The 24,403-nt window shown below is 58.1% G+C and overlaps 2 protein-coding genes across 3 annotated transcripts in view; one reads left to right on the forward strand and one right to left on the reverse strand.

Annotated features, from left to right (window-relative positions):
- The first annotated feature begins 8,769 nt into the window (after positions 1-8,769).
- Positions 8,770-13,122, forward strand: PSMG4 (proteasome assembly chaperone 4). Its single transcript, XM_043449763.1, has 3 exons — positions 8,770-9,029; positions 10,219-10,294; positions 12,944-13,122. Exons 1-3 carry the CDS (start codon positions 8,856-8,858, stop codon positions 13,063-13,065), a joined length of 372 nt encoding a protein of 123 aa, XP_043305698.1. The 5' UTR covers positions 8,770-8,855; the 3' UTR covers positions 13,066-13,122.
- Positions 13,123-16,742: 3,620 nt separating this feature from the next.
- Positions 16,743-24,403, reverse strand: part of SLC22A23 (solute carrier family 22 member 23) — a 127,517-nt gene continuing 119,856 nt past the window's right edge. For both annotated transcript variants that reach the window (XM_043449759.1, XM_043449760.1), the window contains one exon: positions 16,743-17,556. In XM_043449759.1, the coding sequence (XP_043305694.1) occupies positions 17,199-17,556 (358 nt within the window). In that variant the 3' untranslated portion in view covers positions 16,743-17,198. The remainder of the gene's footprint in view (positions 17,557-24,403) is intronic.

Genomic DNA, 24,403 nt, shown 5'->3' on the forward strand with positions numbered 1-24,403 from the left:
ACTCTGCCCCATCAGACACTAACTCCCCCGTTCCGCCCCCGGGTCCCTGGCCCCCACTCGTCTACTTTCCGCACCCCGAGGGCCCTCTTGTGAGTGGGATCATCTGGTATCTGTCCTTTTGTGTCTGGCTTATCTCATTGAGCACAGTGTCCTCAGGTTCCTCACGTTGCAGCCTGTGGCGGAATTTCCTCCATTTCTAAGGCAGAGTCCCCACTCTGAGTGGGTTCCCAGATGTTTAGATGAGGGTTTTTCATGGAACCAGGTCGGCCGGACTGTAGTCGTCCCCTTTCATCTCCCCTTTCATTGTCAGCTTGTCTCTCTCCCTGTCTGTGTACCAGCCTCTGAACCTTCTCTGCCCTGTGTCCCCAGCTGTGTTCTCCAGGTGGACCCCAACTTCTCATCACCCGGCACGTTCCCCCACCCCTGCCCAGGCCTCCCACCTGGTCCATCTGACGCCTCCTCATCCTTCTGCATGGCGGTGCCTCTTCCAGGAAGTCCTCCTGAGGGCTCCATCTGCGCTGGACCAAAACACCCAACTCACTTTACTTCTAGCCCAGCCATTACTGTGCTGCACTGTAGTGATTTGCTTTTCCATTCCTTTCGTTAAAAAGAGCTTTGTCTTCATTTTCTTTTGTTCCCCTGGTGCCTGGTACACAGTTGTCACTCAATAATTTGTAGGATAAACATATGTGTGGGTAAGTGAAAAACTGGGAACTCATCTTCGGTATAAACCAGGCACCATCATTAGGATCAATGGACTTAATTATTGCATTTTATGGACTGAGATAGAGACCTTTTTGGTGGAGATGTGATCAAGTTTGGGGCAAATAGGGGAGGGGCCGGTACTGTTTAGATCTGGTTCTGGGCAGAGGCAGCGGAAAAGATGCCCTGGAAGGCCTCCTGCTCTCTGAGTCTATACAGACATGTCTATAAATACCTGTATAGACACATAGACTCTTAGGCTATTCCAGGATCGATTCAGAAAGTGCTCAGATTACAGGGACAGCTTCACCTCTCCCGGTGGGCGCTGCACGCCTTCCTGGGCCCCTTGGTGGTCTTCATCTCCTGCCCGGGAGAGTAACCAGGTATCCGGCAGCACCGATGCACCTGCGCCCCGCAATGTGAGCAGGTCCATTCACCCGGGCACGAGGCGCGTGCACACGGCCGCGCTCCGGAAGCTGAGCCTCGCGGGTGGAGGGGTGCCGCCCTCCCCGCGCTCCGGGCGGACAGGCTGGGCAGCCGGGGGCGGGGCGCCCGCTCAAGGGCATCTTTGTGCCCCCAGCACTCGGGGCGGGCCTGGAGCACAGATGGCCTCAGTAAATGTTTGCCGAGTGAGCCCATGAATGGGCGTTTTGTCGCTGGATCTTTTCATTTTTCCCTTGGCTTGCTCCCCGCTCTCCTTGAAATAACAGCTGCTTTCATGGGCCGAGTCCTTCGTTCTTGGGCCGGTGGACTCGTCTTCAGGGCCGGGAAGAAAACAGCAGGAAGGGACCCGCCCGGCAGCCTTGGTCTGGGCACTGCAGGTCTACGCTCCGGGAGGGGCTCGGGGCCGAGGGGCCGGGCTGGCACCCAGGCAGGCAAGGGGCTGTGACGTTGTGGAAGAGACCCCTCCGCCGCCCCCCTCAGGTGCTCTGAGCCCCCGATCCCCTCCCCTGCCCCGCCTCCCCTCCCCCTCCCCACCTCTCCCCTCCCCCCTCCCTCCCCTCCTCTCCCCTCCCCCCCTCTCCTCCCCGCCCCCTCCCCCGCCGGGCCTTGCAGACTGAGCGCTCCTCTGTGTCACGTGACCCTTCCCCAGGAGCCGCACCGCGTGCAGGAGAAGCCGCTTTTGTTCCCCGTCCTCCTTGTCCCCTCCTGGGGGGTCCTCGGCTCCGAGGGCTGCCAGGATTCTGACAAAGCCTGGGGGGCCGCGCCCGGAGCCGCCCCGGCTCCTCCAGCCTCAACCGGCAGCTGTGTCTCCGTTTCCTCCCGCGTCTCCTCGTGTCTGCCACCCGACGTGCGCCCCAGCGCCTTCAGGGGGGCCCTCCCCAGCAGCGACACACCGACGACGGCCACGTGTCCCCACCCCAAGGGGTGCGCCCCATCCGTGAGGTGGGCCCCCTCCAGGTGCGTCTGCTCATCTGAAAGTACTGAGTCACAAAACAACCGCATTGAGAGCAACATCACCGAAAGGGAAATTCTGAGGTCTGGGTGAGGACGAATACATGTCCCACTGGCTTTGGTGACCCGGCCCGAGTCTCCGCCCACCTTCAGGGCCGTGGCGGATGTCCAGCCGTGGAGGCTGAGGAGGGATGCCATGTGGAACAGGCTCCCCGCCCACACCCCCGCCCTGCACCCCCTGCATCCTGGTTCCCTGGCTGGCATTCAGCGCCCCCTCCCTGGTGATGGGAGAAGAGGCCCCATTGTGTAAGTAGAGGCCCAGCCCTGCCGGTAGTGACCAAGGGTCTTCGGGGTCCCTTGTCCCTCCTTCTTCATTTCCTTGTTTGAAAACTCCCTAACAGCCACCTCACAGGATCCTTGTGAGGGTCTCCCCCATGTGGCCCCGTCCTGCCTCCATTGTTAATTCTCGGCTGGTCCCTGCCTGGGGGGGCAGACGCCATCCTCCCGCCCAGAGCTCAGTGAGTCCTAGAAGCTGCAGGGGTCAGCAGGGTGAGGACACCTGGCCATTGCCCGTGTTGGAACTCCGTTTCCTGCTTTGCTCCCCTGAATCCTGGGCTTGTGTCCACCCTGCCCTGGGACTGTGGGTGGGCATGCATGTGGCTGCTCCCCTGGCCAGCCAGACTGGGGGAACCTTTCTGTTCATCACTCATGGTTCGTCCAGAGGCAGGAACAAGGCCTGCTCCATGCAAGGGTGGAACTGGGGCTCCTGCTGGGCCCGGGGTGTAGGCGAAGTGACGGGGGTGGCGGTCTGCAGCAGAGGCTGAGCAGGTTAACCTCTGCGTAGGGTGGGGCTGGGTTGAAGTGTAATTGGTAAAGAAACTGAACAAACATTTTAAAAGCAGTTACAGAAAAATCTCACGGTGGATGGTTCTTTCCGTGGTAACAGGGACGGCTCAGCTTGCTTCTGCCCACTCAAAGGTTTGTCTTCCTCTGGAGCACGCTAGTAGGGTCATCTTGTTTTCCTTTCTTGCCAGAGTCTGATGACGTCAGAACCTGGGCAGGGCTTTTCTCTTGTGCCAGTGCTAAGGAACGCTCTGGGACAGTTGGTGCCAGCAAAAATATTTTGTCTGCACTTGTGGAGAGAGAGTGGGGGAGCTGGCGTGCGGAGCAGGGGAGAGTTGGATGCACTGGGAATGCTAGCCTTTGGGGGCTTCAAGGACTGATGGGGGCTTCCCTGGTGGCTCTGGTGGCAGAGTCTGTCTGCAATGCAGGAGACTCGGGTTCAGTCCCTGGGTCGGGAAGATCCCTTGGAGAAGGAAATAGTAACCCATTCCGGTATTCTTGCCTGGAGAATCCCATGGACAGAGGAGCCTGGAGGGCTACTGTCCATGGGGTTCAAAAAGACTTGGGCACGACTGAGCAACTAACACACACATACACACAAGGACTGATGGGAAATTAAAAAAAAATTAGGAATAGCTCTGATAGCCCCAAGGAAGATGGACATTTTAGAAGTCTTCCCTGAAAACAGACTCCTCACATTAGGTAATTTTGGTTGGAGCATCTAATCCTCTTAATTTAAAAATGAGGGAAGATGAGAGCTGCTTAAAGGATTCACTCTGCTATTCTGAGAATAGATATCTGGCCAGGGGCTGAGATGAGGGTGGAGGCCGTGGGGTGGGGGAGCCATTTAGGTTAGTGTCTGCAGCCAGATGGGGGCGATGGGCGGAGGCAGCAGGGAGATGCCTGAATGCCTAAGAATCAGGGGCCACGTTCTGAACTGGGAGACTGGAGGGGCCAGCTTGCCGGCGGACCCCTGGAAAATGAGAGGTTTCTAGGCACGTTCAGATGGAAATGCTGGGTGGGTAGCCGACCTTATAGGGTGGAAGCTCAGGAAAGGGGCTGCGTCCAGAGACACAAATTTGGGGGAGGTCAGTGTGGGCTGTGGCATGGGGTCACCTGGAAGGGAGAGCAGCTCGGGGAGCAAGTGGGCCCTGGAGCTGGGGAGCCTGGGACCACCATGACCCAGAACCTGGGGGGACCCCGAGAAGGGGCGGGAGGGAGGAGACATTCTGGAAGCTGCAGCAGCCGCAGGTGGGGAGAGGCTGTATCAGGCTACGGCTCTGACTCCTGAAGTCTTTGCTGGTGTCGGTGGGACCCGCTCAGGCGCGGGCAGGCAGCCGCATGGAGTGAGTTCAGGACGGAAAGGGTGAGGAACGGCACACATGTCATGGGGGCTGCTCAGAGTCAATGGGGAGACAGATCTGTTTAAAGGTGCATCTGTATGCCGACAGGAGTAGGCTAATACGGAGGGGCGGATTGAAGATGCAGGAGAGAGGTACGACTGATGGGCGCTGCCCTGGACATGAGACTGGGCCCGTGAGTGAGGGAGTGGACTTGATCCCAGGATGGAAGTGGATGTAATGGTTCAATTGGAGAAGGTTTCTCAGGTTGGGTTGGGCGGGGCTCGGGACAGATCTGGGGCAGGGCATGGATTATTGAATACTCTTTGGGTTAGAAAACGAATGGTTTAGCCATTTGGGCCACGCCTCCTGACCCAGGGCCCTGGAAAATCTGGACAACGTCGGTTGTGGTCACTCTTGGTAAATCGTGCCATTCTGTTGCGGCGGAAGGAACAGTGGTGCCCATCCAACACTCCCATCTGCCCCCCATCCTGGAACCCCTCCACGCCCAGTCACAGTGACGGGTGGCTATCTGCGGCGAATGGGCTATAAGAGGGTGTGATGCGTCACTTCTGGGTCGGGGCACTGAAGGGCTGGACCCAGCACTGCAGCTGTGACCCGAGGTGGCACCTGGAGCCCAGTACCCCCACCGCCCCACCTCCTACCCGCCTGTCCAAGCTAGAAATACATCATGAGCTGAAGACAAGAGTTGGTTCCCTCACAGCACTGCCGTTTCAGGGTTAAAACATTACCATCATGTAACCTGGTGTATTACTAACCCGATACCACCTGACCAACCAGGGCATAAAGCAGAGTTTGGGTTTGACTTTGGATTAAAGGCCCAAGGATCTTGTGAGAAACTCTGGTGATGCTGCAGACATCCTGGACGTTCTTGTGGCTCACTGACTGTGCCGTGAACACGCCGCAAACGTGCCTGGGGGGCAGCTGCATCTCCAGGTGGGGCCCATCACGAACCTGGGACTCATCTTTCCTCATCTGGGAGGAAGCTGATAGGTGTCCTCCCCGTGGGCGGTTCTCTTTTCCATCTTCTAAAGCCTGTAGTTCTTGGTTCCTAATGAAATTCACACCAGACCGAGGCTCACAACCCAGACGGGTGGCAGAGAGAGGAGAGGGATGATTTGAAACACCGGGCTGTCCCCTCTTCAAGCCCACAGCTGGCAGGCTGATCTCTCCTGAAGCCTCCTACTGCTGCCTTTGCAGGCTGGGAACCCGGACCTGCTCTTTCACCTGAGTGTTCTAAAATTGCACAGTTTAGAGAAAAGGCTGACCCTGAGTTGAGGGTAGGATCCAGGCCCTCGCTCCACTCTGCAAAGCCAAGGCGGCTCTGCACGGAGCCCGCCTCCTTCCCACCTGCCACCCCGCGGCCCCCTGCGGAATTACAGGCTCCTGCCTGTCCTGGAGTGGAAGGATCCTGTTACCCGTCTGCATGCTTATCTGATCTTCACAGGGTTCTAGCCCTGGAAGGCGCCTTGCAGATGACCTAAGCCCGTCTTCTCATTTCCAGCTAAGGTAACAGAAGCCCAGCGCAGGGATACAGCGCTAGTGAGAGCTGAGCCAGGCCAGGAGCCTGCAGCCCTGGGAAGTCCCCGTCTGTTCCTCCAGCTCCCTCACTACCCCCACCACTCAGCCCATCTTCCCTGTGCCTCTGACGTGCAGGGCCCCAAGGTGAGGGGCCCCAGAGCTGCCCCGAGGAGCTTCCCGAGAAGGAAGGTGGGCAGGAAAAAGGCCATTGTGCCAACGATTGCTCTGTGTGAGGTATAAAGGCAGGCCAGGAGAGTCTCCCCACTTCTGTGGGCAGAGTCGGGGCAAACCTCCGGACCTGGGTTTCTCCTGTGGGGAAGGCAGGGAGGGCAGGGGTGCACAGGGCAGACCGTGGGGGCGGGGGCGGGCCTCCTCGTGGAGCTCAGCGTCAGCCGAGCATCGCTCAGGAATGAAAATGGCCCCCGCAGTTGTTCTGCGTTGGGCTGAAATGGCCTGGCCTTTCCGCAGCTGCTTCTGTCAGTCACTGGATGTGGGCTGCCTGGGGAGGGGGTGCAGACCCGGAAGGAGGCATAGCGGGAGGCTGTCTGCGCTGGGCAGTTCCAGCAGCTGGGACAGCCAGTCCTTTCTTGAAGGGGGTCTGGGCGGCACATCTCAGAGGCCACCACAGCATTTGCAGAGCTGGCATGGTTGATGGGGTGGGTTCCTGAGGACGTGGAGGAGGACAGGGTCAGAGCACAGGGGGAGAGATCAACCTTGGACACAGGGAGGGGGCATTTCTGCTCAATGAGGGAGGAGAAGGAGGTAAGAATGAGGCCACACAAAGGTATGGGTTTGAGTAGAGAGACAAGGTGTTGGGGAAATTGAGCCTGACAACCTCGATTTTCTTTCTAAGTGCAGAAGCTGGGTCATCTGCTGAACTTGGGCTTAGTGGGGTTAGGGCTTGAGGGGAAGAGTCCTCAAGGTAAATGAGAGGGTGCAATCCCGGGGGCCGCAGGGCAGTGTGTTGAGGGGCAGCTGCTGATGGGGTGGCTAGAGGTCGTAAGCCCTGCCTGCTGGGTCATGTGACTTCCCACATGGTGGTTATCTGAGCCCAGTGGGAGGAGCAGAGAAGAGCAATCTCCCACCTGTGCTGGGGCTGGACTGGGGAAGAGGCGCGCAACAGGGACTTAGCTAGTTGCCTTAGGTTCCCAGACAGCTCTTCAGGATTCTTTAGAGAGAAACTCTTGATTTGAAAATGGCGTTTGTCTTCTAAGGGACTAGGCATTAAGAGGGTATTAGGAGTTAATGTGTGGCTGACATCACCTGCTGTGTCAGTCCAGTTTATTGATTTATTTTTTCATGGATCACACTTGGTATTTTGTTGTGAAATCTTGGTTTGATTAAAGGTCACAGACTTTCTCCTCTGTCTTCTGCAAGTTTGACAGTTTTAGGGTTCCCACTTATGTCTCTGAACCATTTTGACTTCACTTTGTGTATGATGTAGAGTGTAAATTGAAGTTCATTAATAATTAAGGAAATGCCAATTAAAACCACTCCTTTGTGGTTTTAAGGAGTATCCTAAGATACTCCTTAGGATGGCTAAATAAAAAAGACTGGGAACATACAGTGGTACAGTCACTGTGGAAACAGCTTGTCAGGTTCTTAAGAAGCTACACATGGTACAACCATTCTGCTCCAGGTCTTTAACTACAGGAAATGAAAGCACATGTTCACACAGAGACTTACTTATTCACACGTGTTTGCAGCAGCTTGACTGCAATATCCCCAAACTGAAAACCACCCCAGTGGACACCACTGCGTGAGGGCTAAACACACAGCGATGTGTCCAGCCAGTGGAGCCCTGATCATCAACACAAAGGAAGGAACAACTGACTCATGCAACAACCTGCGTGAATCTCAATATAACTGTGAGGAGAGAAAAGGCAGACAAAAAGTTGTACACACTATACTTTCCATTTACATAAAACTCTAGAAATGCAAACTACTCTGTGACTGAGTGCAGCACAGTGCCTGGGGTCGGGGAGGGAGGAAGGGTTCCCAGGTGCTTGAGGAAGCCTCTGGGGGTGATGGACATGTACCCTCTTGACTGTGGTGATGATTTTATGAGTTACACATGTCACAGCTTCAGTCTGCATACTTTGATCAGTGCAGTTACTGTAGTTTCTTTCTTAATAAAGCTGTTAATCTATTATAATGACCTGAAAATTATAAATTGAATCATTAATTAGCGAACTGAGCAAACTTATTCACAATACTTACCTTCTTAACTGTCAGTTTAATTTAGACCTATTAGAGATTTAAAAGGCAGAACTGATAGCTCTGTCCTTAAACCCAAGATAGTTGCAACAGAATCTAAGAGTGGGCGCGGTGTGTTTTTATTACAAAGACACTCTCAACCACTGCAGGGTCCCCGTGTCAGCTCTGGAGGTCCCAGAGTGACTCAAGTCAAGCTCCCCAGCAGGGCTGACAGTGGCCCCCGTCTCTGAGCGGCAGACGGGGAGACTGAGTCTCAGGGGCTGAACCGTTAGCCGAGGCCCACGCTTGTACAGCGACCAGCTCTGGGGTCTTGGACCAAAGGCGCGCCAGCACACGCCCCTAACTCAACCCACGCAGCTCTTCTGAGAGCCCCCCGACATCACTGCCATTCTCACGGGCCTCCAGCAGGTACGGGGTGCTGGCAGCAGGAGGGTTCTAGAAAGTGTAACCCCGCTCGCGGGACACAGGCGGCCGCGCTGGGCGCTTGTGGCACCGACTAAACAGCGCGGGACCACGCGTCTACACCCGGGAAGGTGCTCCTGCGAGTCTACACTTCGCCCAATGGGGACGCCGCCCCGCCCACTCCCGGGCCCGCCCCTCAACGTCCCACCTAGGCTCCGCCTTCCCCGAAAGGCCCGCCCCTCCCGGGCCCGCCCTCCGGAAGGCCCCGCCCCGCCCACTCCCGGGCCCCGCCCCTCAACTTCCCACTCAGGCCCCGCCTCCCCCGGAAGGCCCCGCCCACTCGGCCTCTCGGCGCTTTCCTGATCGCGTCTCCTAGCGGCGGCGGGCTGACGGGCGCGGACGGGCTCCGGGCGGATGGAGCGGCCAGCGGCCGCCGCGGCCGGGGACGTGTCCCTGCACAACTTCAGCGCGAGGCTGTGGGAGCAGCTCGTTCACTTCCACGTGATGCGGCTGACGGACTCGCTCTTCCTCTGGGTGGGGGCCACGCCGCACCTGCGCAACCTCGCCGTGGCCATGTGCACGCGCTACGTGAGTGGGCGAGGGGCCGGGAGGGGGAGGGAGGGGATGAGGAAGGGGGAGGGGCGCTGGGGTCCCGGAGGGGGCGGGGGGGGAGGGGCGGGGGGGCCGGGTCTGCTGGGGGCTGCGCCGCCCACCCGGGGGTCTCTGTCCCGCCGCACGGCTGGTCCCCCCCCCCACCCCCGGTCTCTGGTTGGAGTGTCGGGGTCCCCGCGGGACCTCTGCTGTCCGCTCTCACCCTCCCTGGGCCGGGGGTGGCGTGTCCCTGCCTTTTTCCTGCGGGTTCCTCGCTGACCGCGTTTGTTTACGTTTCCCGCACGGACCTGTCTCCCGCTCTTTCGCTCTGCTGTCCCATCGCGGGTGTACTTGGTGTCCTATCGGGCTCTCCAGACCCCCGACCGCTCCTCCAGGGCCGCCCCTCCCGCGGAATCCAGCCACTTCTCACCTCCCTCACCTGTCACCTGGGCCCCGCGCCATCGCTCCCCCGGCCGAGGTCCCCTTTGCCACCTATGGGGTGTGTCAGAGCCGCTGTATCCAAGGGCCACAGACTGGGGGGCTGAGAACAGCAGAGAGGGCGGAATTGAGGCATCCGCGGGTTGCTTCCTCCCGTCTCCGGGCTTGCGGTGCTGCTGACACCTCGGGGCCCCTTGTCTGGCAGCCTCGTCACCCCAGTCCTGCTCCAGTGTCACCTCCTCTGTGCATCTCAGTCTGTCCCCTTCTTCCCCAAACACCAGTCCTATTAGCGGAAGGGTCCGCCTCACTTTGCTTATGTCTCAACTACATGTGCAGAGACCATGTCTCCAAATAAAGTCACCTTCGCAGGTGCTGGGGTCAGGACGCTAGGACCTGGACATTCCTCTTGGAGGACGTGGCTCAGCCTGGTGCTGACAACATCAGCCTTGTCATCCCTGCACTCAGACCCTCAAGAGTTCAGAGCCTGCATGGACCTCCAGGCCCTGTAACGGCTGGGGCGCCCCCGCCCCTCTGACTTTGCACCCACTTGCCCCTCTGGGCTGCTCCAGCCCTTCACGGGGCAGGCCCGTCTGCTCCCGGAAGAGGCTGTAGAACTGGGTGACACAGGCCCATCGCAGGGGAGGCTGGCCTGCGACCAGAAGGGGGGCTGTGGGACCCTGGGTGCCCAGGTGATCCAGGAGGCTAGACCTCGCAGAAGAACCAGTACCACTCTATGTTTTCCTTGCAGGACTCCATCCCCCTGTCCACTGCCCTCCTCGGGGACGCGTCTGACACCATGTCCACCGGCCTTGCCCAGCGCTTAGGTAGGTTCCGCAGCTCAGCTGCCGGAGCGCCCGGGTGGGGCTGTTCAGTGAAGCGGGGAGGTGAGTCAGTGTAGGAGGGAGGGTCTCCATCTGGGAGGTGAATCCCCTGGTCACTGCAGGAAGCCCAGGCCTTGCGCACTGGTCTCAGGAGGTGGTACCAGCACCCTCTCTGGGGGCCTGCTCCCCACGGGCTCCAATGGCCTTGGCTGCCTCCAAGCCAGTGAGTGAGAGGTGATTTTGCTCCTTGTCCTCTTGGGAGGCGAGGGTGAGTAACGCCCTCGGTGCCCAGTGGCAGTGGTTCCAGGTAGCATCCGGGGCCTGCCCTTCACTGCACGTGATGCTGCTCAGAGCTGGAAGGGAGATGGCCTAGCCTGAGGGTGGTGTGGAGGGGTAGTCAAGCAGGGGCCGAGGTTGGGGGCTGCAGCCTCCACTGCACCCCGAGCACCCGTCCCGCAGATGCCTCACCGGTCCAGGTGAGGATGCCTGTGGCTGGCGTGTGTGACTGCCCAGTGGTCCCCGGTGCCTGGGCACCTCGATGGGCAGAGCAGCCTCGCCCCCGTCTGGCCTGAGTGTCCCGGCCATGTGCGGAGCCTGGCGTCCTGGCCGGGGTGCGGTGGTGGGGCCCCTGCCATGGTTTTGAGGCGCTCTCTGTGGTTGTGTTCACAGTTCTGTCAGCCTGGTCCCTGGGGAGTGGGCATGTCTGTGGTGGTCGCTCTGGGACGCCCCACGGTCACACGGATTCCGGGCACCGCCGGCTTTCTAGGGGTTCGGGGTGTCATGGGGCCCACGGGCCGCACCAGATGGGGTGGAGACCACAGGGCCAGCGGCCACGTCTCAGGAGCGTCCACCACACTTGTGCTTTAGCCTGAAGTTACAGGAATCTGAGTGGTAAGTTAGCTTGGTAATCTCTTATTAGGAAGCAATTTTGATTCTACAGAAAAGCAGCAAGAAAGAGAGAAAGTCTTCCTGTTCAGCTTTTTTCACCCGGGTTCCCAGGTGCCGCCATTCCTTCTCTGCCTTTGCTAGAGTGGTGGTTTTTAGTGGAAATAGGTTGGAAGACTGACGCCCTTTTGTTTCACTGTGTGTTTGCCTGCGTTTCAGGGTAACCGCCTCACCCCAGCAGGCAGACCCCATGTGACGGGCCTGGGGGAGGAGGGCGGGAGCCTGCTGGTGTGTGGAGCTGGGACTGGGGGGTCCCCGAGTGTGGACAGAGTCTGGGAGAGGAGGCGGCGGGAGCTCGTTTGAGGAGAATGAATGAGCTGGCTCTTCAGTGAAGGGAGGCCGGCTCCCAGTGTCCTCGGGGTGAGGCCTGGAAGCAGTCTGTAAGCAAAAACCGGGGTTCTTTTTATTTCTTTTTTGCATTTTGTGCAAATGTTGGGGCTTTTTAAAATTAGCATTTTTCTTTCACCTGGTTTACATCAGTTTACAAACTACGCAATCTGAAACAGAACACAGACATCCCCTGTAACTGAGGTCGCATGTGATGGAGGCTCCCACCTGCCCATGTCTGCAAACCTGGTGGCTGTCGGCCACCACCCAGCAGGGTCGGGCATGCGTGGTGAGATGCCAGCACTGCCCCCCGCCCCCCGGAGCGGGTCACATGGCTGCTGAGATCGCGGCGGGCCGGCCTGTGACGCCCTGCTGCGTCATCCCCTGGACCTGGGGTCTGGACTCTGCAGTGGAAGTTGTGTTATTAACTGTTGGTTGTCTGGACGGTGCTGAAGAGACAGGTGTCCCGAGACCGTCTCGTGTGGGAGAGCTGAGCGCCCTGGGGGCTTCCCGTGGACGGGGACCCCTTGCTCCGTGCGGTTCTGGAGGGCAGAGGGGCTGCTGGGCGGACGAGCAGGTGGGCTCGGGTCTTGGCTCGTGGAGGGATGGGGGTCAGCGGCCCATGGGGTCGGGGACTTTCTGCCACCGAACACGGAGCCACTGTGATGCGAGGGGCCCAGCTTCCCCCGCCGCCTACTCTTTGCCTGACGGTGGGACTCGCCCGTCTCTGTGGCCTGCAGGGAGGAGCGCTTTGCCCCTGCCCCTGGGCGGTGGGACCGGGTGAGGGGGCTGGTACCGCCCGCTTGTCCTCAGGACCTGTCCTGCCTTCAGGTGCTGGGTGTGCAGCTGAGTCGGTTTTCCCGGTTGGAGCCGCTCCCACCAGCCCTAGGTGGTTCTGTAGAAAGGGGCTCAGTCGTGTATTCAGCATGCAGTTGAAAACCACACCTCGTGTGTGCGTGTGCACCTGCACATACATTCATGTAGGAGTGTCAGCTCCTCTGGGAGGAGGGTGGTGGGGTTGGGGGAGAGGTTGGTACTGGAGAACCTTAATACTTTAAGTCTGTGGACATCATCTGTGGTTTGAAGAAGCGCAGCAACCAGCCAGCCCTGTGTGTAGCGTGGGGGGTCGCAGACACCGGGATCTGTGAACAGACTCGGGGGGTCTGGGGGTGCAGCTCACCAGGTCCTGGTGCCGTGGCTCTCAGAACTGCTCTTCCGGATGAGCGGCGGGTCCAGCGACTGGTCTGCTTGGCAGCAGCTGCCTGTGATGTTGTTGGAGTCAGAACTTTCTTCGCTCTCAAAAAGCCTGCCTTTTCCAGGCCTTTCTCCGCTGTGGGCAGGCATGGGGTCACACGCGTCCCTGCGGTCTCTCTCTTCCAGCCAGGAAGACCAGCAAGCAGGTCTTCGTCAGCTATAACCTTCCAAACACCAGCAGCAGCTTCGAGTTGCTGGTAGAAAACCGGATCAAGGAGGAGATGCAGGCCTTTCCGGAGAAGTTCTAGCCGGAGAGACTCAGGCACAGGGGACGCTTGAATAAACGGACTGGATCCCACCCTGCAGCAGGTTTATGTGTTCGCGTTTGTTCCTAAAGGGCCGGTCTCCTCCCTTCAGTCGCCGGGGTAGGGTCTCAGGGCTGCACCTGAGGGTCCTGGGAGGAGGGGTCCAGCAGGACGTGTGAGGATGGGGAGGCTGCCCTGGTCCCCGAGAGGGCGTGGGCCACGACTGTGTCAGGCTGTCCTGCCAGCTCCATCCCCAAGGTCTCGCTCCACTGGGCCCTGTTCCCTCACCTGGGAGGTGGGAACCGTCTCCCCGGGCTGGGTTATCACCAGAAACGCTCTGCAAACCCTGGATGCCGGTGCCCCTAGGAACTGGGTCCCGGGTTTACCTGCTTCGCTGAACGGATCCCAGTGTCAGCCCCTCCCGTGCTTCCCGCCACCCCGTCTTTGCTTCTGTCTCCTCTCTCCTCCATGCCCCGGGCTCCTCCTGCCCGCGTCTTAACCCTCAGCCTTTTCCTGCCGCTCGCGGTGGCATCAGTCTCTCTGGGACACGTGCTGCTTTCCGGAAGCTGCGTTCCTGGGTCAGCGGCTCCTCACTTGGCTTCCAGTCGCGTCCCTGGGGAGTTTTTATAGCTTCCTCCCCAAAGTTGGGCGGCCCCTGCTTCCCTGCTTTGTGGGGCCGGAGAGCGCCCCCACGTGCTTCTCAGCACAGCCAAGGCGGGGACAGGACTCTCTGACGCTTGGGGTCCACATGGGCCCCTTTTGTCCGGGGAGGCAGTGGTTCGGGACCCTGGAGCGCGTTTCACGTGGTGGCAGGTGTCACGTTGGGCCAGTGCCTGCAGCTGGGCTGGGACGCTCAGCCAGGATGAAAGGCCCTTCCGGGAACTGGGTCCTGGGCTAAGCCGCTAACCTGTGAGCCCTGGCCCATCACAGCTTGGAGGTACGGAGGGCACCTCTCTAGGAGGGAGGAATAGGTAACAAAATCAGGGCTATGGAGAGGAGAGTTTGGTATAAATACTTTATTAAAGAAATATTGTTTTCTTGTTAAAAAAAACACTACATTAAAGAGAGCCCTGGGCGCTCAGTCTTCCGACAGTCACAGTGTGAGAATCGTTCCCTCCCTGGGAGGCTCCAGGCCCCGGGTGAGGTCAGCAGGACAGCCACACACGAGCAGGGTGAGCTCGGAAACCTGCCGCCCCTCCTCGGGGGTCTGAGCGGGGCACTGAGCAGGTGGTGGGCGGTCACCCCACGCTGCCTCCGCCCGCCCGGAAGACGAGGACCTGCTGGCCAGGAGCCCCCCAGCCTGGGGCAGGGTGGGGGCTGGGGTCACGCGGTCGCTGAAGCAGGGACACAGTGAGACCTGAACCCACAGAGTTTATTCCTTGTAGCCAGTGGTTGTGAAATGCCCTGCAGGGGATCCCATCGGATGAGGTAGGGAAGACATTCCAGAGGAGGTTTGTTAATGGGGCAACATCTTTATTTCTGTACATTTACACACACATCTCCCCCAGGGTACAACAGCCGTGACGGCATGCAGGCGGCACGGAAGGCCGGGTCAGGGCCGGGCGCAGCTCTGTGCCGCCGGCAGGCACTCCAGGGGTCCTGTCCGGAAGCTTCCGGGTTGCGGCCACGGGGCAGGGAGGGCCCCTCAGGCCGGCGAGCTGCGTCCCCCTGGCCCGGGGGCTGCGTCCTGGCCAGGGTCCCCACGGTCTTGTGGCCCGTCGGCCCCCTTGTTTGGCTCTAGGAGGTGGTACCAGGGGCAGTACTTACTCTTCGAGGCCTCATTCTTGCTGTTCTGTGGTCAGACCAGCTCACCAGCCCCTTCTCCCTAGTCACCAGTGATTACCCTCTTAGAAAATGAGATATTTAAACCGTTTTACTCTCTGTTTCGGGTGCTAATATGAGGGATATTAGGTGAGTTGTTACTGGTTTCTGGAAAAGAACAGAAAGCAGAAGGGTCGCTTGTGTGCCTGACTTGTTGGAAGGGGGGTGGTCCCGGCTCCCTGGGGTCGGGACGGGGTGCAGGGTGGCGCGGGTCCCCCCAGGCGGGCGGTCAGGTGCCTGAGCAGCGTCTCCCTGCTGAGCGTGGAGGACACGGGCCGGGGGTCCATGCATGACCGGGGCCTGGCCAAGCAGGCGGGGCCCTGCCGCCTCGCCCATGCGGGTGGGGGCTTGTGGGCTTGGCCTGCGGGAGGCTTTTCTGCTTTGGCCCTGATTCTCAACCGTTGCTCACGGAAGCCGTGAGCCCGGGCTGCCGGGCAGTGCTGCTCATGCCCGCAGGAGCCCAGCCTCGGCCAGCGTCTCGTCTAGTCCAGGAGCCGGGCCTGACCATGACGGGACAGTGCTGACCCCACATGACCGGCGTCTACCGTGGTCACCTAAGACGGACAGTCTTCCTGGAGGTGCAGGCCACACCCTGCGGCTTCATGCGTTCCCTAGAGGTCTACACCGCCAGCGGGAGGCCGCGCAGCGCCTAGGGTCTGGTGAGTGGGCTGGTCTGGGGTCACAGGTGCAGGCACGCCTGGCAGGTGGGGCCCGGGGACCCTGCTTGCTGCCCCGGCCCCCACACTGCAGGCCTGTCCTGGACCGGGGGGCCCGCGCCCAGCACGTGAGAAGGGCTGAGGCACCTCCTGGTTTGGGAGATAGGCCTGGAGGTTAAGGTGAGTGGGACCCGCCTGTGGAAACAGAGAACAGAAGTGACTTGAGAGACGGAGAGCCAGGAGGAGCTGGGTCACAGGCCTGCGAGTTTGCTCGCTTCCCCACAAAGTTCTCCGGAGCCCGCGGCTCCTCCCAGGTCGGCCGGCTTGTGGGGGCTCGGTCAGGGGCGGGAGGTCGCCTTGCTGGGTCACACAGACTCGGGGCCACGCTGTCCCTGGAAGAAGAGCCCACGGCAAAGACGTGCCCCAGAGCCGGGGCCGGGCCTTCCAGAGAGAGCCCAGGCTGCCCCCAGACGGGTGCCGGTGCTGCGACAGGACGGGGTCGCCTGGCCGGCGAGGGTAGCTTCTTGGCCTCCCCCGTGCCGCCTCTGAAACAGCCACAGACTGGGAACCGAAGGCCTGACCCGGACAGGCGGGAGGACAAGACAGGAGAACGGGGCGGGAGGACGGGTCGAGGAACGCGACGCGCGCCCTCGCACGGCGGGGCGGGGGGAGCTCGGGTTATTGCTTCTCGCTCGCCTCGATGCCCTCCGAGGCTGCGGTCAGGCCCCGCCCCGGGCCCGCTCCTCGCCGGGGGAAGCAGGGGGCAAGGCCGGTCCCTCGCAGGCTCCCCGGGGCCTCCAGGCTGGTGATTTCCGCGGTGTGTGCTCAGGACACGGCCTACCTGGGCCACGCCTGCGAGAGTGCCCGTCCCTCCCGGAGGGCTGCCGCGGTCATGTTTCCCTTGGGTTTAGTTCAGGAAGGAGCCGGTAGTGAAGTCGTGCTGCAGAAACGCTGACTGCGAGGCGGGGCGGGGAGGGCCTTTCCTGCGGGAGCTGAACCGGGAGGCGGGCGACACCCGGGAGGGCGGCGACAGCAGTGACTCGTCGTGGACGCGAGGCGCTGGCTGCTGGGGAGCGCAGCGGGCAGACCTGCGCTGGAAGACCGTGGCGAGGCCGCCACTCATCATTTATGATTTCCGGTGAAATGGTGACGCTTTTCCCCCGAAAGAGCTTCCGGATCAAGTATAAAAGGATGATCTCGAAGGAGAGACGAAGCTGGTTTTAATGATATTGTGAGCTGCTTTTCCCTAACACAGAGCGGAAGCTCTTCCCTTACAGAAAAGACCTGTACAAACCATCACAGAGACTCCAGCAAAACCCTAACCATTCACATCTCAGTCTGAGGAGAGCGCAGCCCTGGGAATGCTCGGGGGCGGGGGACCCCAGGGAGCCGGGCTGCACGGTCAGGTCCAGCGGTGGCGTGTCCTTCCCGGGGAGGGGGCTCGGTTTTGAGATCAGTGAAGGGAAGGGAATAAAGTGCTTCTTGTAAAAATGACCAAAATAAATACAAACATTTCATGGCAGAAAAGAAAGTCTCCAAAGGGTCGTCTGCTAGGTCCGCTTCCTCAGACGCGTGCGCTCCTCGAGAGCTTTGCAGGGTCCCCGCCCCACCTGGGGTCCCCAGCCTCCGCGGAGTGGGGTCTCCCGCAGCCGCGCCCGGCTACATGGGCCGCCCACCGTTGGCCGTGGCCCCGTCGGGCAGCCCGTCGCCCGCGGCGGCCGCGTCGTGCAGCCCCGAGTAGTCCTTGAGCTCCGCGTGGGTGGGCAGCAGGGGCTGCTCGCCGCGCCGGGGCGGCAGGAGCGGCTGGCGCGTGTAGTGCTCGCCGTCGGGGATGCTCTCGGGCAGGCTCTGGCCCCGGCTCTCGGGCAGCAGCAGGAGGCAGATGATGCAGATGAGCGTACAGCAGGCGAAGATGACGTGGTGCAGGAAGTAGCCCTTCTGGTTGTGCAGCTCGATGATGGGCGCCGTCAGCATGCCGAAGCCCGCGCTGGCCAGCACCAGCCCCAGCCCGCCGCACCTACGAGGGCGCACGGGTCAGCGGGCCGGCCGCGCCGGGCTCCACCCCTGCCCCGGCCGGCCCGCGTTCCCTGCGTCAGCCCAGGCTTCTTCCTTCCTTCACTTTCAAAGGTGACTCTATAATAACCACCACCCTAAGGGGGAAAACCAGCCTCACCTGCCCTACATGATAGACAGTGTTGAGAAACCAAGTATTACTAGATTACGCTGTTGTCCCGAGGCTTGCTTTCCGCTTAGAAGAGAGGAGGGTGGCCACGGATTAACGAAGGCATTAAAAACACATCAAGAGGAAAGCTGCCAAGACAGTGGAGCATAAAGGCCCTGAGCTCGCCTCCCTGCAAGGGCCCACCAGAATCAGAGCTGTCTGTGGAACAACCATTGGTGTCAAATAGATCCACAACTAAAGATGTAAAGAAGGAACCATGACAAGATGGGTAGGAGGACCAGAAGCACAATATAAAGTCTCATGACTCCCACCAGACCACTGACCCACATGCTGGAGAATATATTCCAGAGGATCTCCCGCAGAAGTGAGTTCTGAGCCCCAAGTCGGGCTCCCCAGCTTGGGGGTCCTGCACCAGGAAGAAACACACCGCAATACAATAAAGGCCATACATGCAAACCCAGGCTGCCTGGTGGCACAGTGGTAAAGAATCTGCCTGTCAGTGCAGGAGACTCAGGTTTGATTCCCCTCCAGGGAAGAGCCCCTGGAGGAGAAGACGGCAGCCCACTCCAGTATTCTCGCCTGGGAAATTCCATGGACAGAGGAGCCTGGGGGACCACAGTCCACAGGGTCACAGAGACTCGGACATGACTTAGCGGCTGAGCACGAGCATGGTCACAGGCCCAGAGCTAACATACTCGGTGAAAAGCTAAAAGCATCTCCTCTGCGATCAGGAACAAGAACAAGGTGTGCACTCTCACCGTTTTTACTCAATGTAGTTTTGAATAAAAATCCTAGCCACAGCAATCAGAGAAGAAGAATCTAAATTGGAAAGAAGTAAAACTGTCACTGTTTGCAGATGACGTGATGCTATATATAAAAAATCCTAAAGATGCCACCAGAAAACTGCTGGCGCTCATCAGTGAATTAGGTAAAACTGCAAGATAAGAAATTAATAAACAAGTCTGTTGCATTTCTGTACACTAACAACAAACTATCAGTAAGAGAAATTAAGGAAACAATCTCATTTACCATCACATCAAAGAGAATAAAATACGTAGGAATAAACCTACCTAAGGAGGTAAAAGACTTGTATTCTGAAAGCTATGATGCTGATGAAAGAAATAGAAGATGACAAAAACAAATAGGAATATACACTGTTTTTGGATTGGGAGAATCAATGTCCTTAAAATCACCACCACAGAAGGCAATCTACAGATTGAGTGCAGTCCTTATCAGAATACCCATGACGTTTTTCACAGAACTACAACAAACATTTTAGAAATTTATGGAAACACAGAAGACCTGTAATAGCCAAAACAATCTTGAGAAAGAAGAACGGAGCTGCAGGAATCAAGCTCCCTGACTCCAGACTACACTACAAAGCTACAGTGATCAAAACAGCATGGTGCTGGCACAGAAAGCGACACGCAGACCAACGGAACAGAATAGAAAGCCCAGAAAGAAACCCGCAAGCTTATGGTCAGTTAACCTGTGACAGAGGAGGCAAGAATGTGCAGTGGGGAAAAGACAGTCAAGCATTCTCTTCTGGAACGTCCACTGCAGACACCCTGCTTCGTAACCCTTGGGACGCTGCAGATCAGATCACCCTGGTCCTCGGCAGGAGGGCCACTGGTCGAGTGAATGCAGCAGAGTGAATATGACGACCCTGCAAAGAGCGGTGTGACTGGGCCACCTGAAGTTGGATAAACCAGAACCTGAAACAACCGTTTGGTCCTCATGAGTCTGCTCACTCCAGGAAGCTGCAGGGCGCTGCAGGGGGCGTGTGGGGTGCTGGGGCTGAAGCGCTTGTTCTCAGGCTTTTGATACCAGTGAGCCGTCATTTTCTCCAAGACCACCTGGGTGACCTTCCCGTGCCTGAGTCTGGGTGGTGCCGAGGGAGGTGGGCCCACAGGGAGGTGGGTACACAGCCCCCAAGGGGGTCCTGGTCAAGGGGCTGGGCTCCCCTCAGAGTCCAGGTGAACTTGACATGTAAGGTATTAGGTTACTCTGCGTGCTAAGTCGCTTCAGTCGTGTCTGACTCTGCAACCCTATGGACTGTAGCCTGCCAGGCTCCTCTCTCCATGGGATTCTCCAGGCCAGAATACTGGAGTGGGTAGACTGTCCCTTCTCCAGGGGATCTTCCCAAACCAGGGATTGAAGCCAGGTCTCCCACATTGCAGGTGGATTCTTTTATCACCTGAGCTTCCACTGGCAGGCGGGTTCTTTACCACTAGCGCCACCTGGGAGGTCTATCAAATGAAATGTGTTTGATTTACGGTAGAACTTTGGACTGGTTTTTAAAAAGTGCCTCTGTGTCTACAAATGCATACATATAAAATGCAATACATGTGTGCATGCATATGTACTATGCAATATGTCTTTATATAGTTTTCCCCACAAAAGCAGTTTTCTATTGATTTCCTATTAAGGATCCCTTGGAATTAGTAAGATCAGGAACAGCTGTGGCAGAATCTGATATTCCATTTTTGGCTCTTGTGTTTCAGAAATCTCAGTTCAGAGAATGGGATGATTACGTGGTTGGTTCTGAGGCTCTACCCCGCCCCCACCATCCCGGAATGCTGACTTTGTACATTTTTTGCTTTTCTCTAGCTTGTCAGGAGAGGGCAGCACCTGCTCGTGTTTAAGCAGTAGATTTACAGAGAAAGGAGGACCCAGGGCAGGTTGCCTCCTCCGGCTTCAGGAGCACAAAGGTTTAGTATGCACTGGATACCTGATTTACTAGTGATGATGTGATGGTGATGCGTTAGTCCCTCAGTCGTGTCTGACTCTGCGACCCCAAGGACTGCAGCCCACCAGGCTCCTCTGTCCATGGACGTCTCCAAGCAAGAATACTGGAGTGGGCAGCCCTTCCCTTCTCCAGGGGAATCTTCCCGACCCAGGGATCAAACCCAGGTCTCCTGCATTGCAGGCAGATTCTTTACCATCTGTGCCAAAGGGCCCTTATTTTTTACTAGTAATAACACCTAAATTACTTTAACGATAAAAAGGTTGGCATGCAGGCAGATTTCTTACAAGTAGCAAGCTTGAATTAAGTTTTCTGGGATCTTTGGGGGAAAAAAAAGAAAAAGCAAAAACAAAGAATCTTCAAATTATCTTTTAAAAGACATGAACCCAGCATCTCGAACACAGAAAACAAGCCTCCTGTTTTTTGATTCCTTCGTTGTGTTACTTATTTTTACTGCCTTTCTGTGAAGCCAGAGATGAACAAATATTTCTGCCAATCTCTGCATATCACTGCCAGAAACACTCAGGTAGGCATCGCTGATAACACCATGTCCCTGGGATCAGACCCTGCGCGTGCTCTCTGTCCCCACCTGTCCCCAACACGGGGCCATCAGGATGAGTCTTTCTCGGGGCAGAGGTGAGCTCCCCTCCCCTTGCGGCAAAGGGCCCGAGTCTTGGGTCACTTCCCAGGGGAGCCTGTGCTGTAGACATTTATATACAACGTAAGCGGCCGCCCTGCGTGTCTCGAACGTGCAGGCTGGTGCCTGCTCGTGAGGGCTGCCTGGAGCAGTGACGCAGGTGGGTTCCATCTGGCGGGAGTGGGGCCGGGGAGAAGCCGGTCAGAGAGTGTAAGGTGCTGGGGGAGGGGGAGGGGGGAGGCAAGCACCGGCGCCCCCCAGAGCCTGTGAGGAGGTGTCGGCAGGTGACGCTGCTCACCTCAGGTGAAGGAAACACAAGCAAAAATAGACGGGACCTAATTAAATGGTCTGAAGTTAAAGGTTTTGCACAGTAAAGGAAACTGTCAACAAAACGAAAAGCCAACCTACTGAATGGGAGACAGTATTTGCAAGTGGTATGACCAATAAGCAGTTAACATCCAAAATACACAAACAGCTGATATAACTCAACGTCAAAAACAGAAGACCCCGACTGAAACATCGGCAGAACCGAATATGCATTTTTCCAAAGAAGTGCAGATGGCCGAGAGGCATGGGAAAACACGCTCCGCATCACCGGTCATCAGGAAAAGCAGATCAGAACCACAGCAAGGTACCTCCTCACCCCTGCCAAAATGGCCATCATCGAAAAGAACACAACCTCCTCCCCAACCCCCACGCCGATGAGGACGTGGAGAAGCGAACCTTTGTGCCCTGCTGGTGGGAAGTGCTGCAGCCACCACGGAGACCACGATGGAGGTTTCTCAGCAAACCAACACTGGAGCTACCACATGATCCAGATTCCACTTCTGGGTCCAAGGAAAACCCAAAACACCAAGACCAGACATGCTCCTCAGCGTTCAGAGCGGCATTATTTACAGCAGCCAAAACATGGAAGCATCCCAAGTGTCCGCGGACAGATCAAAAAGACGCGGTGTATACATGAGATGGAACGTCAGCCATGAAAAAGAGCAAGACTGTGCCATTTGCAACATGGATAGATTTGGAGGGTGTCATGCTAAGTGAAGTAAGTCAGAGAAAGACAAATCCTGTATGGTATCACTTGTAAGTGTAATCTAAAAAGTAGAAGAAACTAGGGAATGTAGCAGAAAAGAAGCAGATTCACAGATATGGGAAAGACTAGTTAGTGGCTCCCAGTGGGGGGAGAGTCGGGGGGCACGGTAGGGTGGGGGGTAAGAGGTACAAACCAGCCGGTGTAAAATATGCCACAAGGATGTACACTACAGCACGGGGAATAGAGCCAGTACTTTATAATTTACCTTTCAATTAACATACAGTAACCTTCAAACACTCAATCACTGCGGCACACCTGAAACTTACATTGTGCGTAGACTGTCCATAAAGAAAAGCAAAGCCCCGCAGCCAGGCCCTGGCGCAGGCAGCCAGGAAGTTGGGAGCTGAAGTGGCTCGCCCCTGCCCCCAGCGCCTGCCTCCTCCCCGTCCAGTCTGTGAGGGCGCCTGCCTGCAGCTTGCAGTGTCACGGGGCCTGTCATACCAAAGCCACCGCCGCCTCTTCAGCCAGATCCCCCAATCCTGCCGAAGCCCAAGGGAAGTCCCTGCTGCACCTGGGGGCCCTGGAGTGCACCCGTCACCCGCGGATGCGACAGCCGGCGCCCTGGAGCCTTCTGGCCGCCTCTGGATAGTCGGTCCCTGACCTTCGCAGCTGTGCGTGTTCAGAGGGTGTGTTCCTAACAGTGCTGAACAGAAGGCTAATTCTGTATTAGCAAACATGAAGCTTGCAGGCCCGAGCGGTCCCTCCCAGCTGCTCCGGGGTTCAGCTGTGAGATGGGAGGGGCAGGAAGCCCTTTTCCCCCCAGCAGCACTGGGACTGCCCCCGAGGGGACACGCCAGGAAGGGCCGGGATGCGGGGTGTCCCACGGGGAGTGTCCTCACTGGGAGGCCCCCGACCTCACCTCCTTCCTCTGCAACTACAAATGCATCGCCCAGGTCAAGTATTCTGTCTAGTTTGTCATCCCGACAAGCTGACCCCGAGAACATTCGCTGAATTTCCGTCCCCAATAATCTTGCCGGGTCTGCCTCGGAGGAAAAGGATGGCTGCGTTTCCTTCAGTTCAGCTTGTTCAGCAGAACCTAACCATGATGAATGCAGTCTGCGGACCGCCAGGGTGAAGGGTGGCCCGCCCCGGAGAGACAACCACACACAGGTCTGACCATGATTCCTGCCCTCTGAAGGAGCCCTCCTGCGGGGCGCCTTTGTGAAAGGAGGGCGTTTAACCCGCACAGAGACGCCGAGGGCTGCTGTCTGCCTGGGCACTGTGCGGAGTCTCGCCTGAAATAAGCTCCTGGCGTCGTATTCCAGGATGGGGCAGCCTTCAGGCTTGGCGCGCGTGTGAGAACCCAGAAGGAGGAATCAGAAATCAGAAGGAGGAATCAGAAATCAGGCAGTCCCGCAGGCCTGCCTGCCTCTGCCCAGAGCCCAGGGGCAAGACGGTCCGTCCTGGGCACTCTGCCTTGAACGGGACTGGCCGCATGTGTCTCTCACGTGGGAAAGGGAGGCTGGCAGGGTATTGCGTGCTGGCAGCCTGGGCTCTATCTCACGGCTGAATAACTGCCACACACTCAATTAACAAAGCACATGCTTAGAAAGTTAATGACATTCACACACCAAGTTCAGGAGCTCGACCGAAAGTCGCCGCTTCACTGAACCCAAGTGACATCCGGACAGCAGGACACCCCTCCGTGTTGCTACAACCTCAGCACCAGAGCCTATGCACGCGCCCCCCGCCCCCAAGGACAGGGCAGGTCCCCCCGCCGTTGCAGAAAACAGGCCGCCACTCGGTCTTTGCACACGGCCTCTGCCGGGCAGGCACACGGGGGTGGGGTGGTTCCCAACAAGTGTTTGTCAGACAAATCAGTGACGTAACCGGCTGGGCTTTCTCTCCATGAGGCCTTTCTTTGGACTGGAGACACCGGCTTATCAGCCAGCAGAAGACCAAGGCCCTTTCTACTCTACTTTCTGAGACCAACTTGTCACTGAATCCTCCTAGGAGAGTGGGCAGCACTTGGTGGGGCTGAAGCACAGGCATATATCCAGGGACCCCGACACCCCCCTTTACCAGGGCCTCTTGTGTGGCTTGTACCCCCAAATCCCTCTGTTCCCCGTCCCTCCAGCTGCCTGGACGGGACCCAGGGCTCAGTTCTCCCCTGATTGGGGCATCCCTGGGGGTCAGGGTGGAACAGCAGTCCATCCCAAGTGGACGCCCAGTGCAGCCCGCACCTTGTCCAGAGGCCCGGGCTAGA

The sequence above is a fragment of the Cervus canadensis genome, chromosome 28 (assembly GCF_019320065.1).
Source record: "Cervus canadensis isolate Bull #8, Minnesota chromosome 28, ASM1932006v1, whole genome shotgun sequence".
Lineage (NCBI taxonomy): Eukaryota > Metazoa > Chordata > Mammalia > Artiodactyla > Cervidae > Cervus > Cervus canadensis.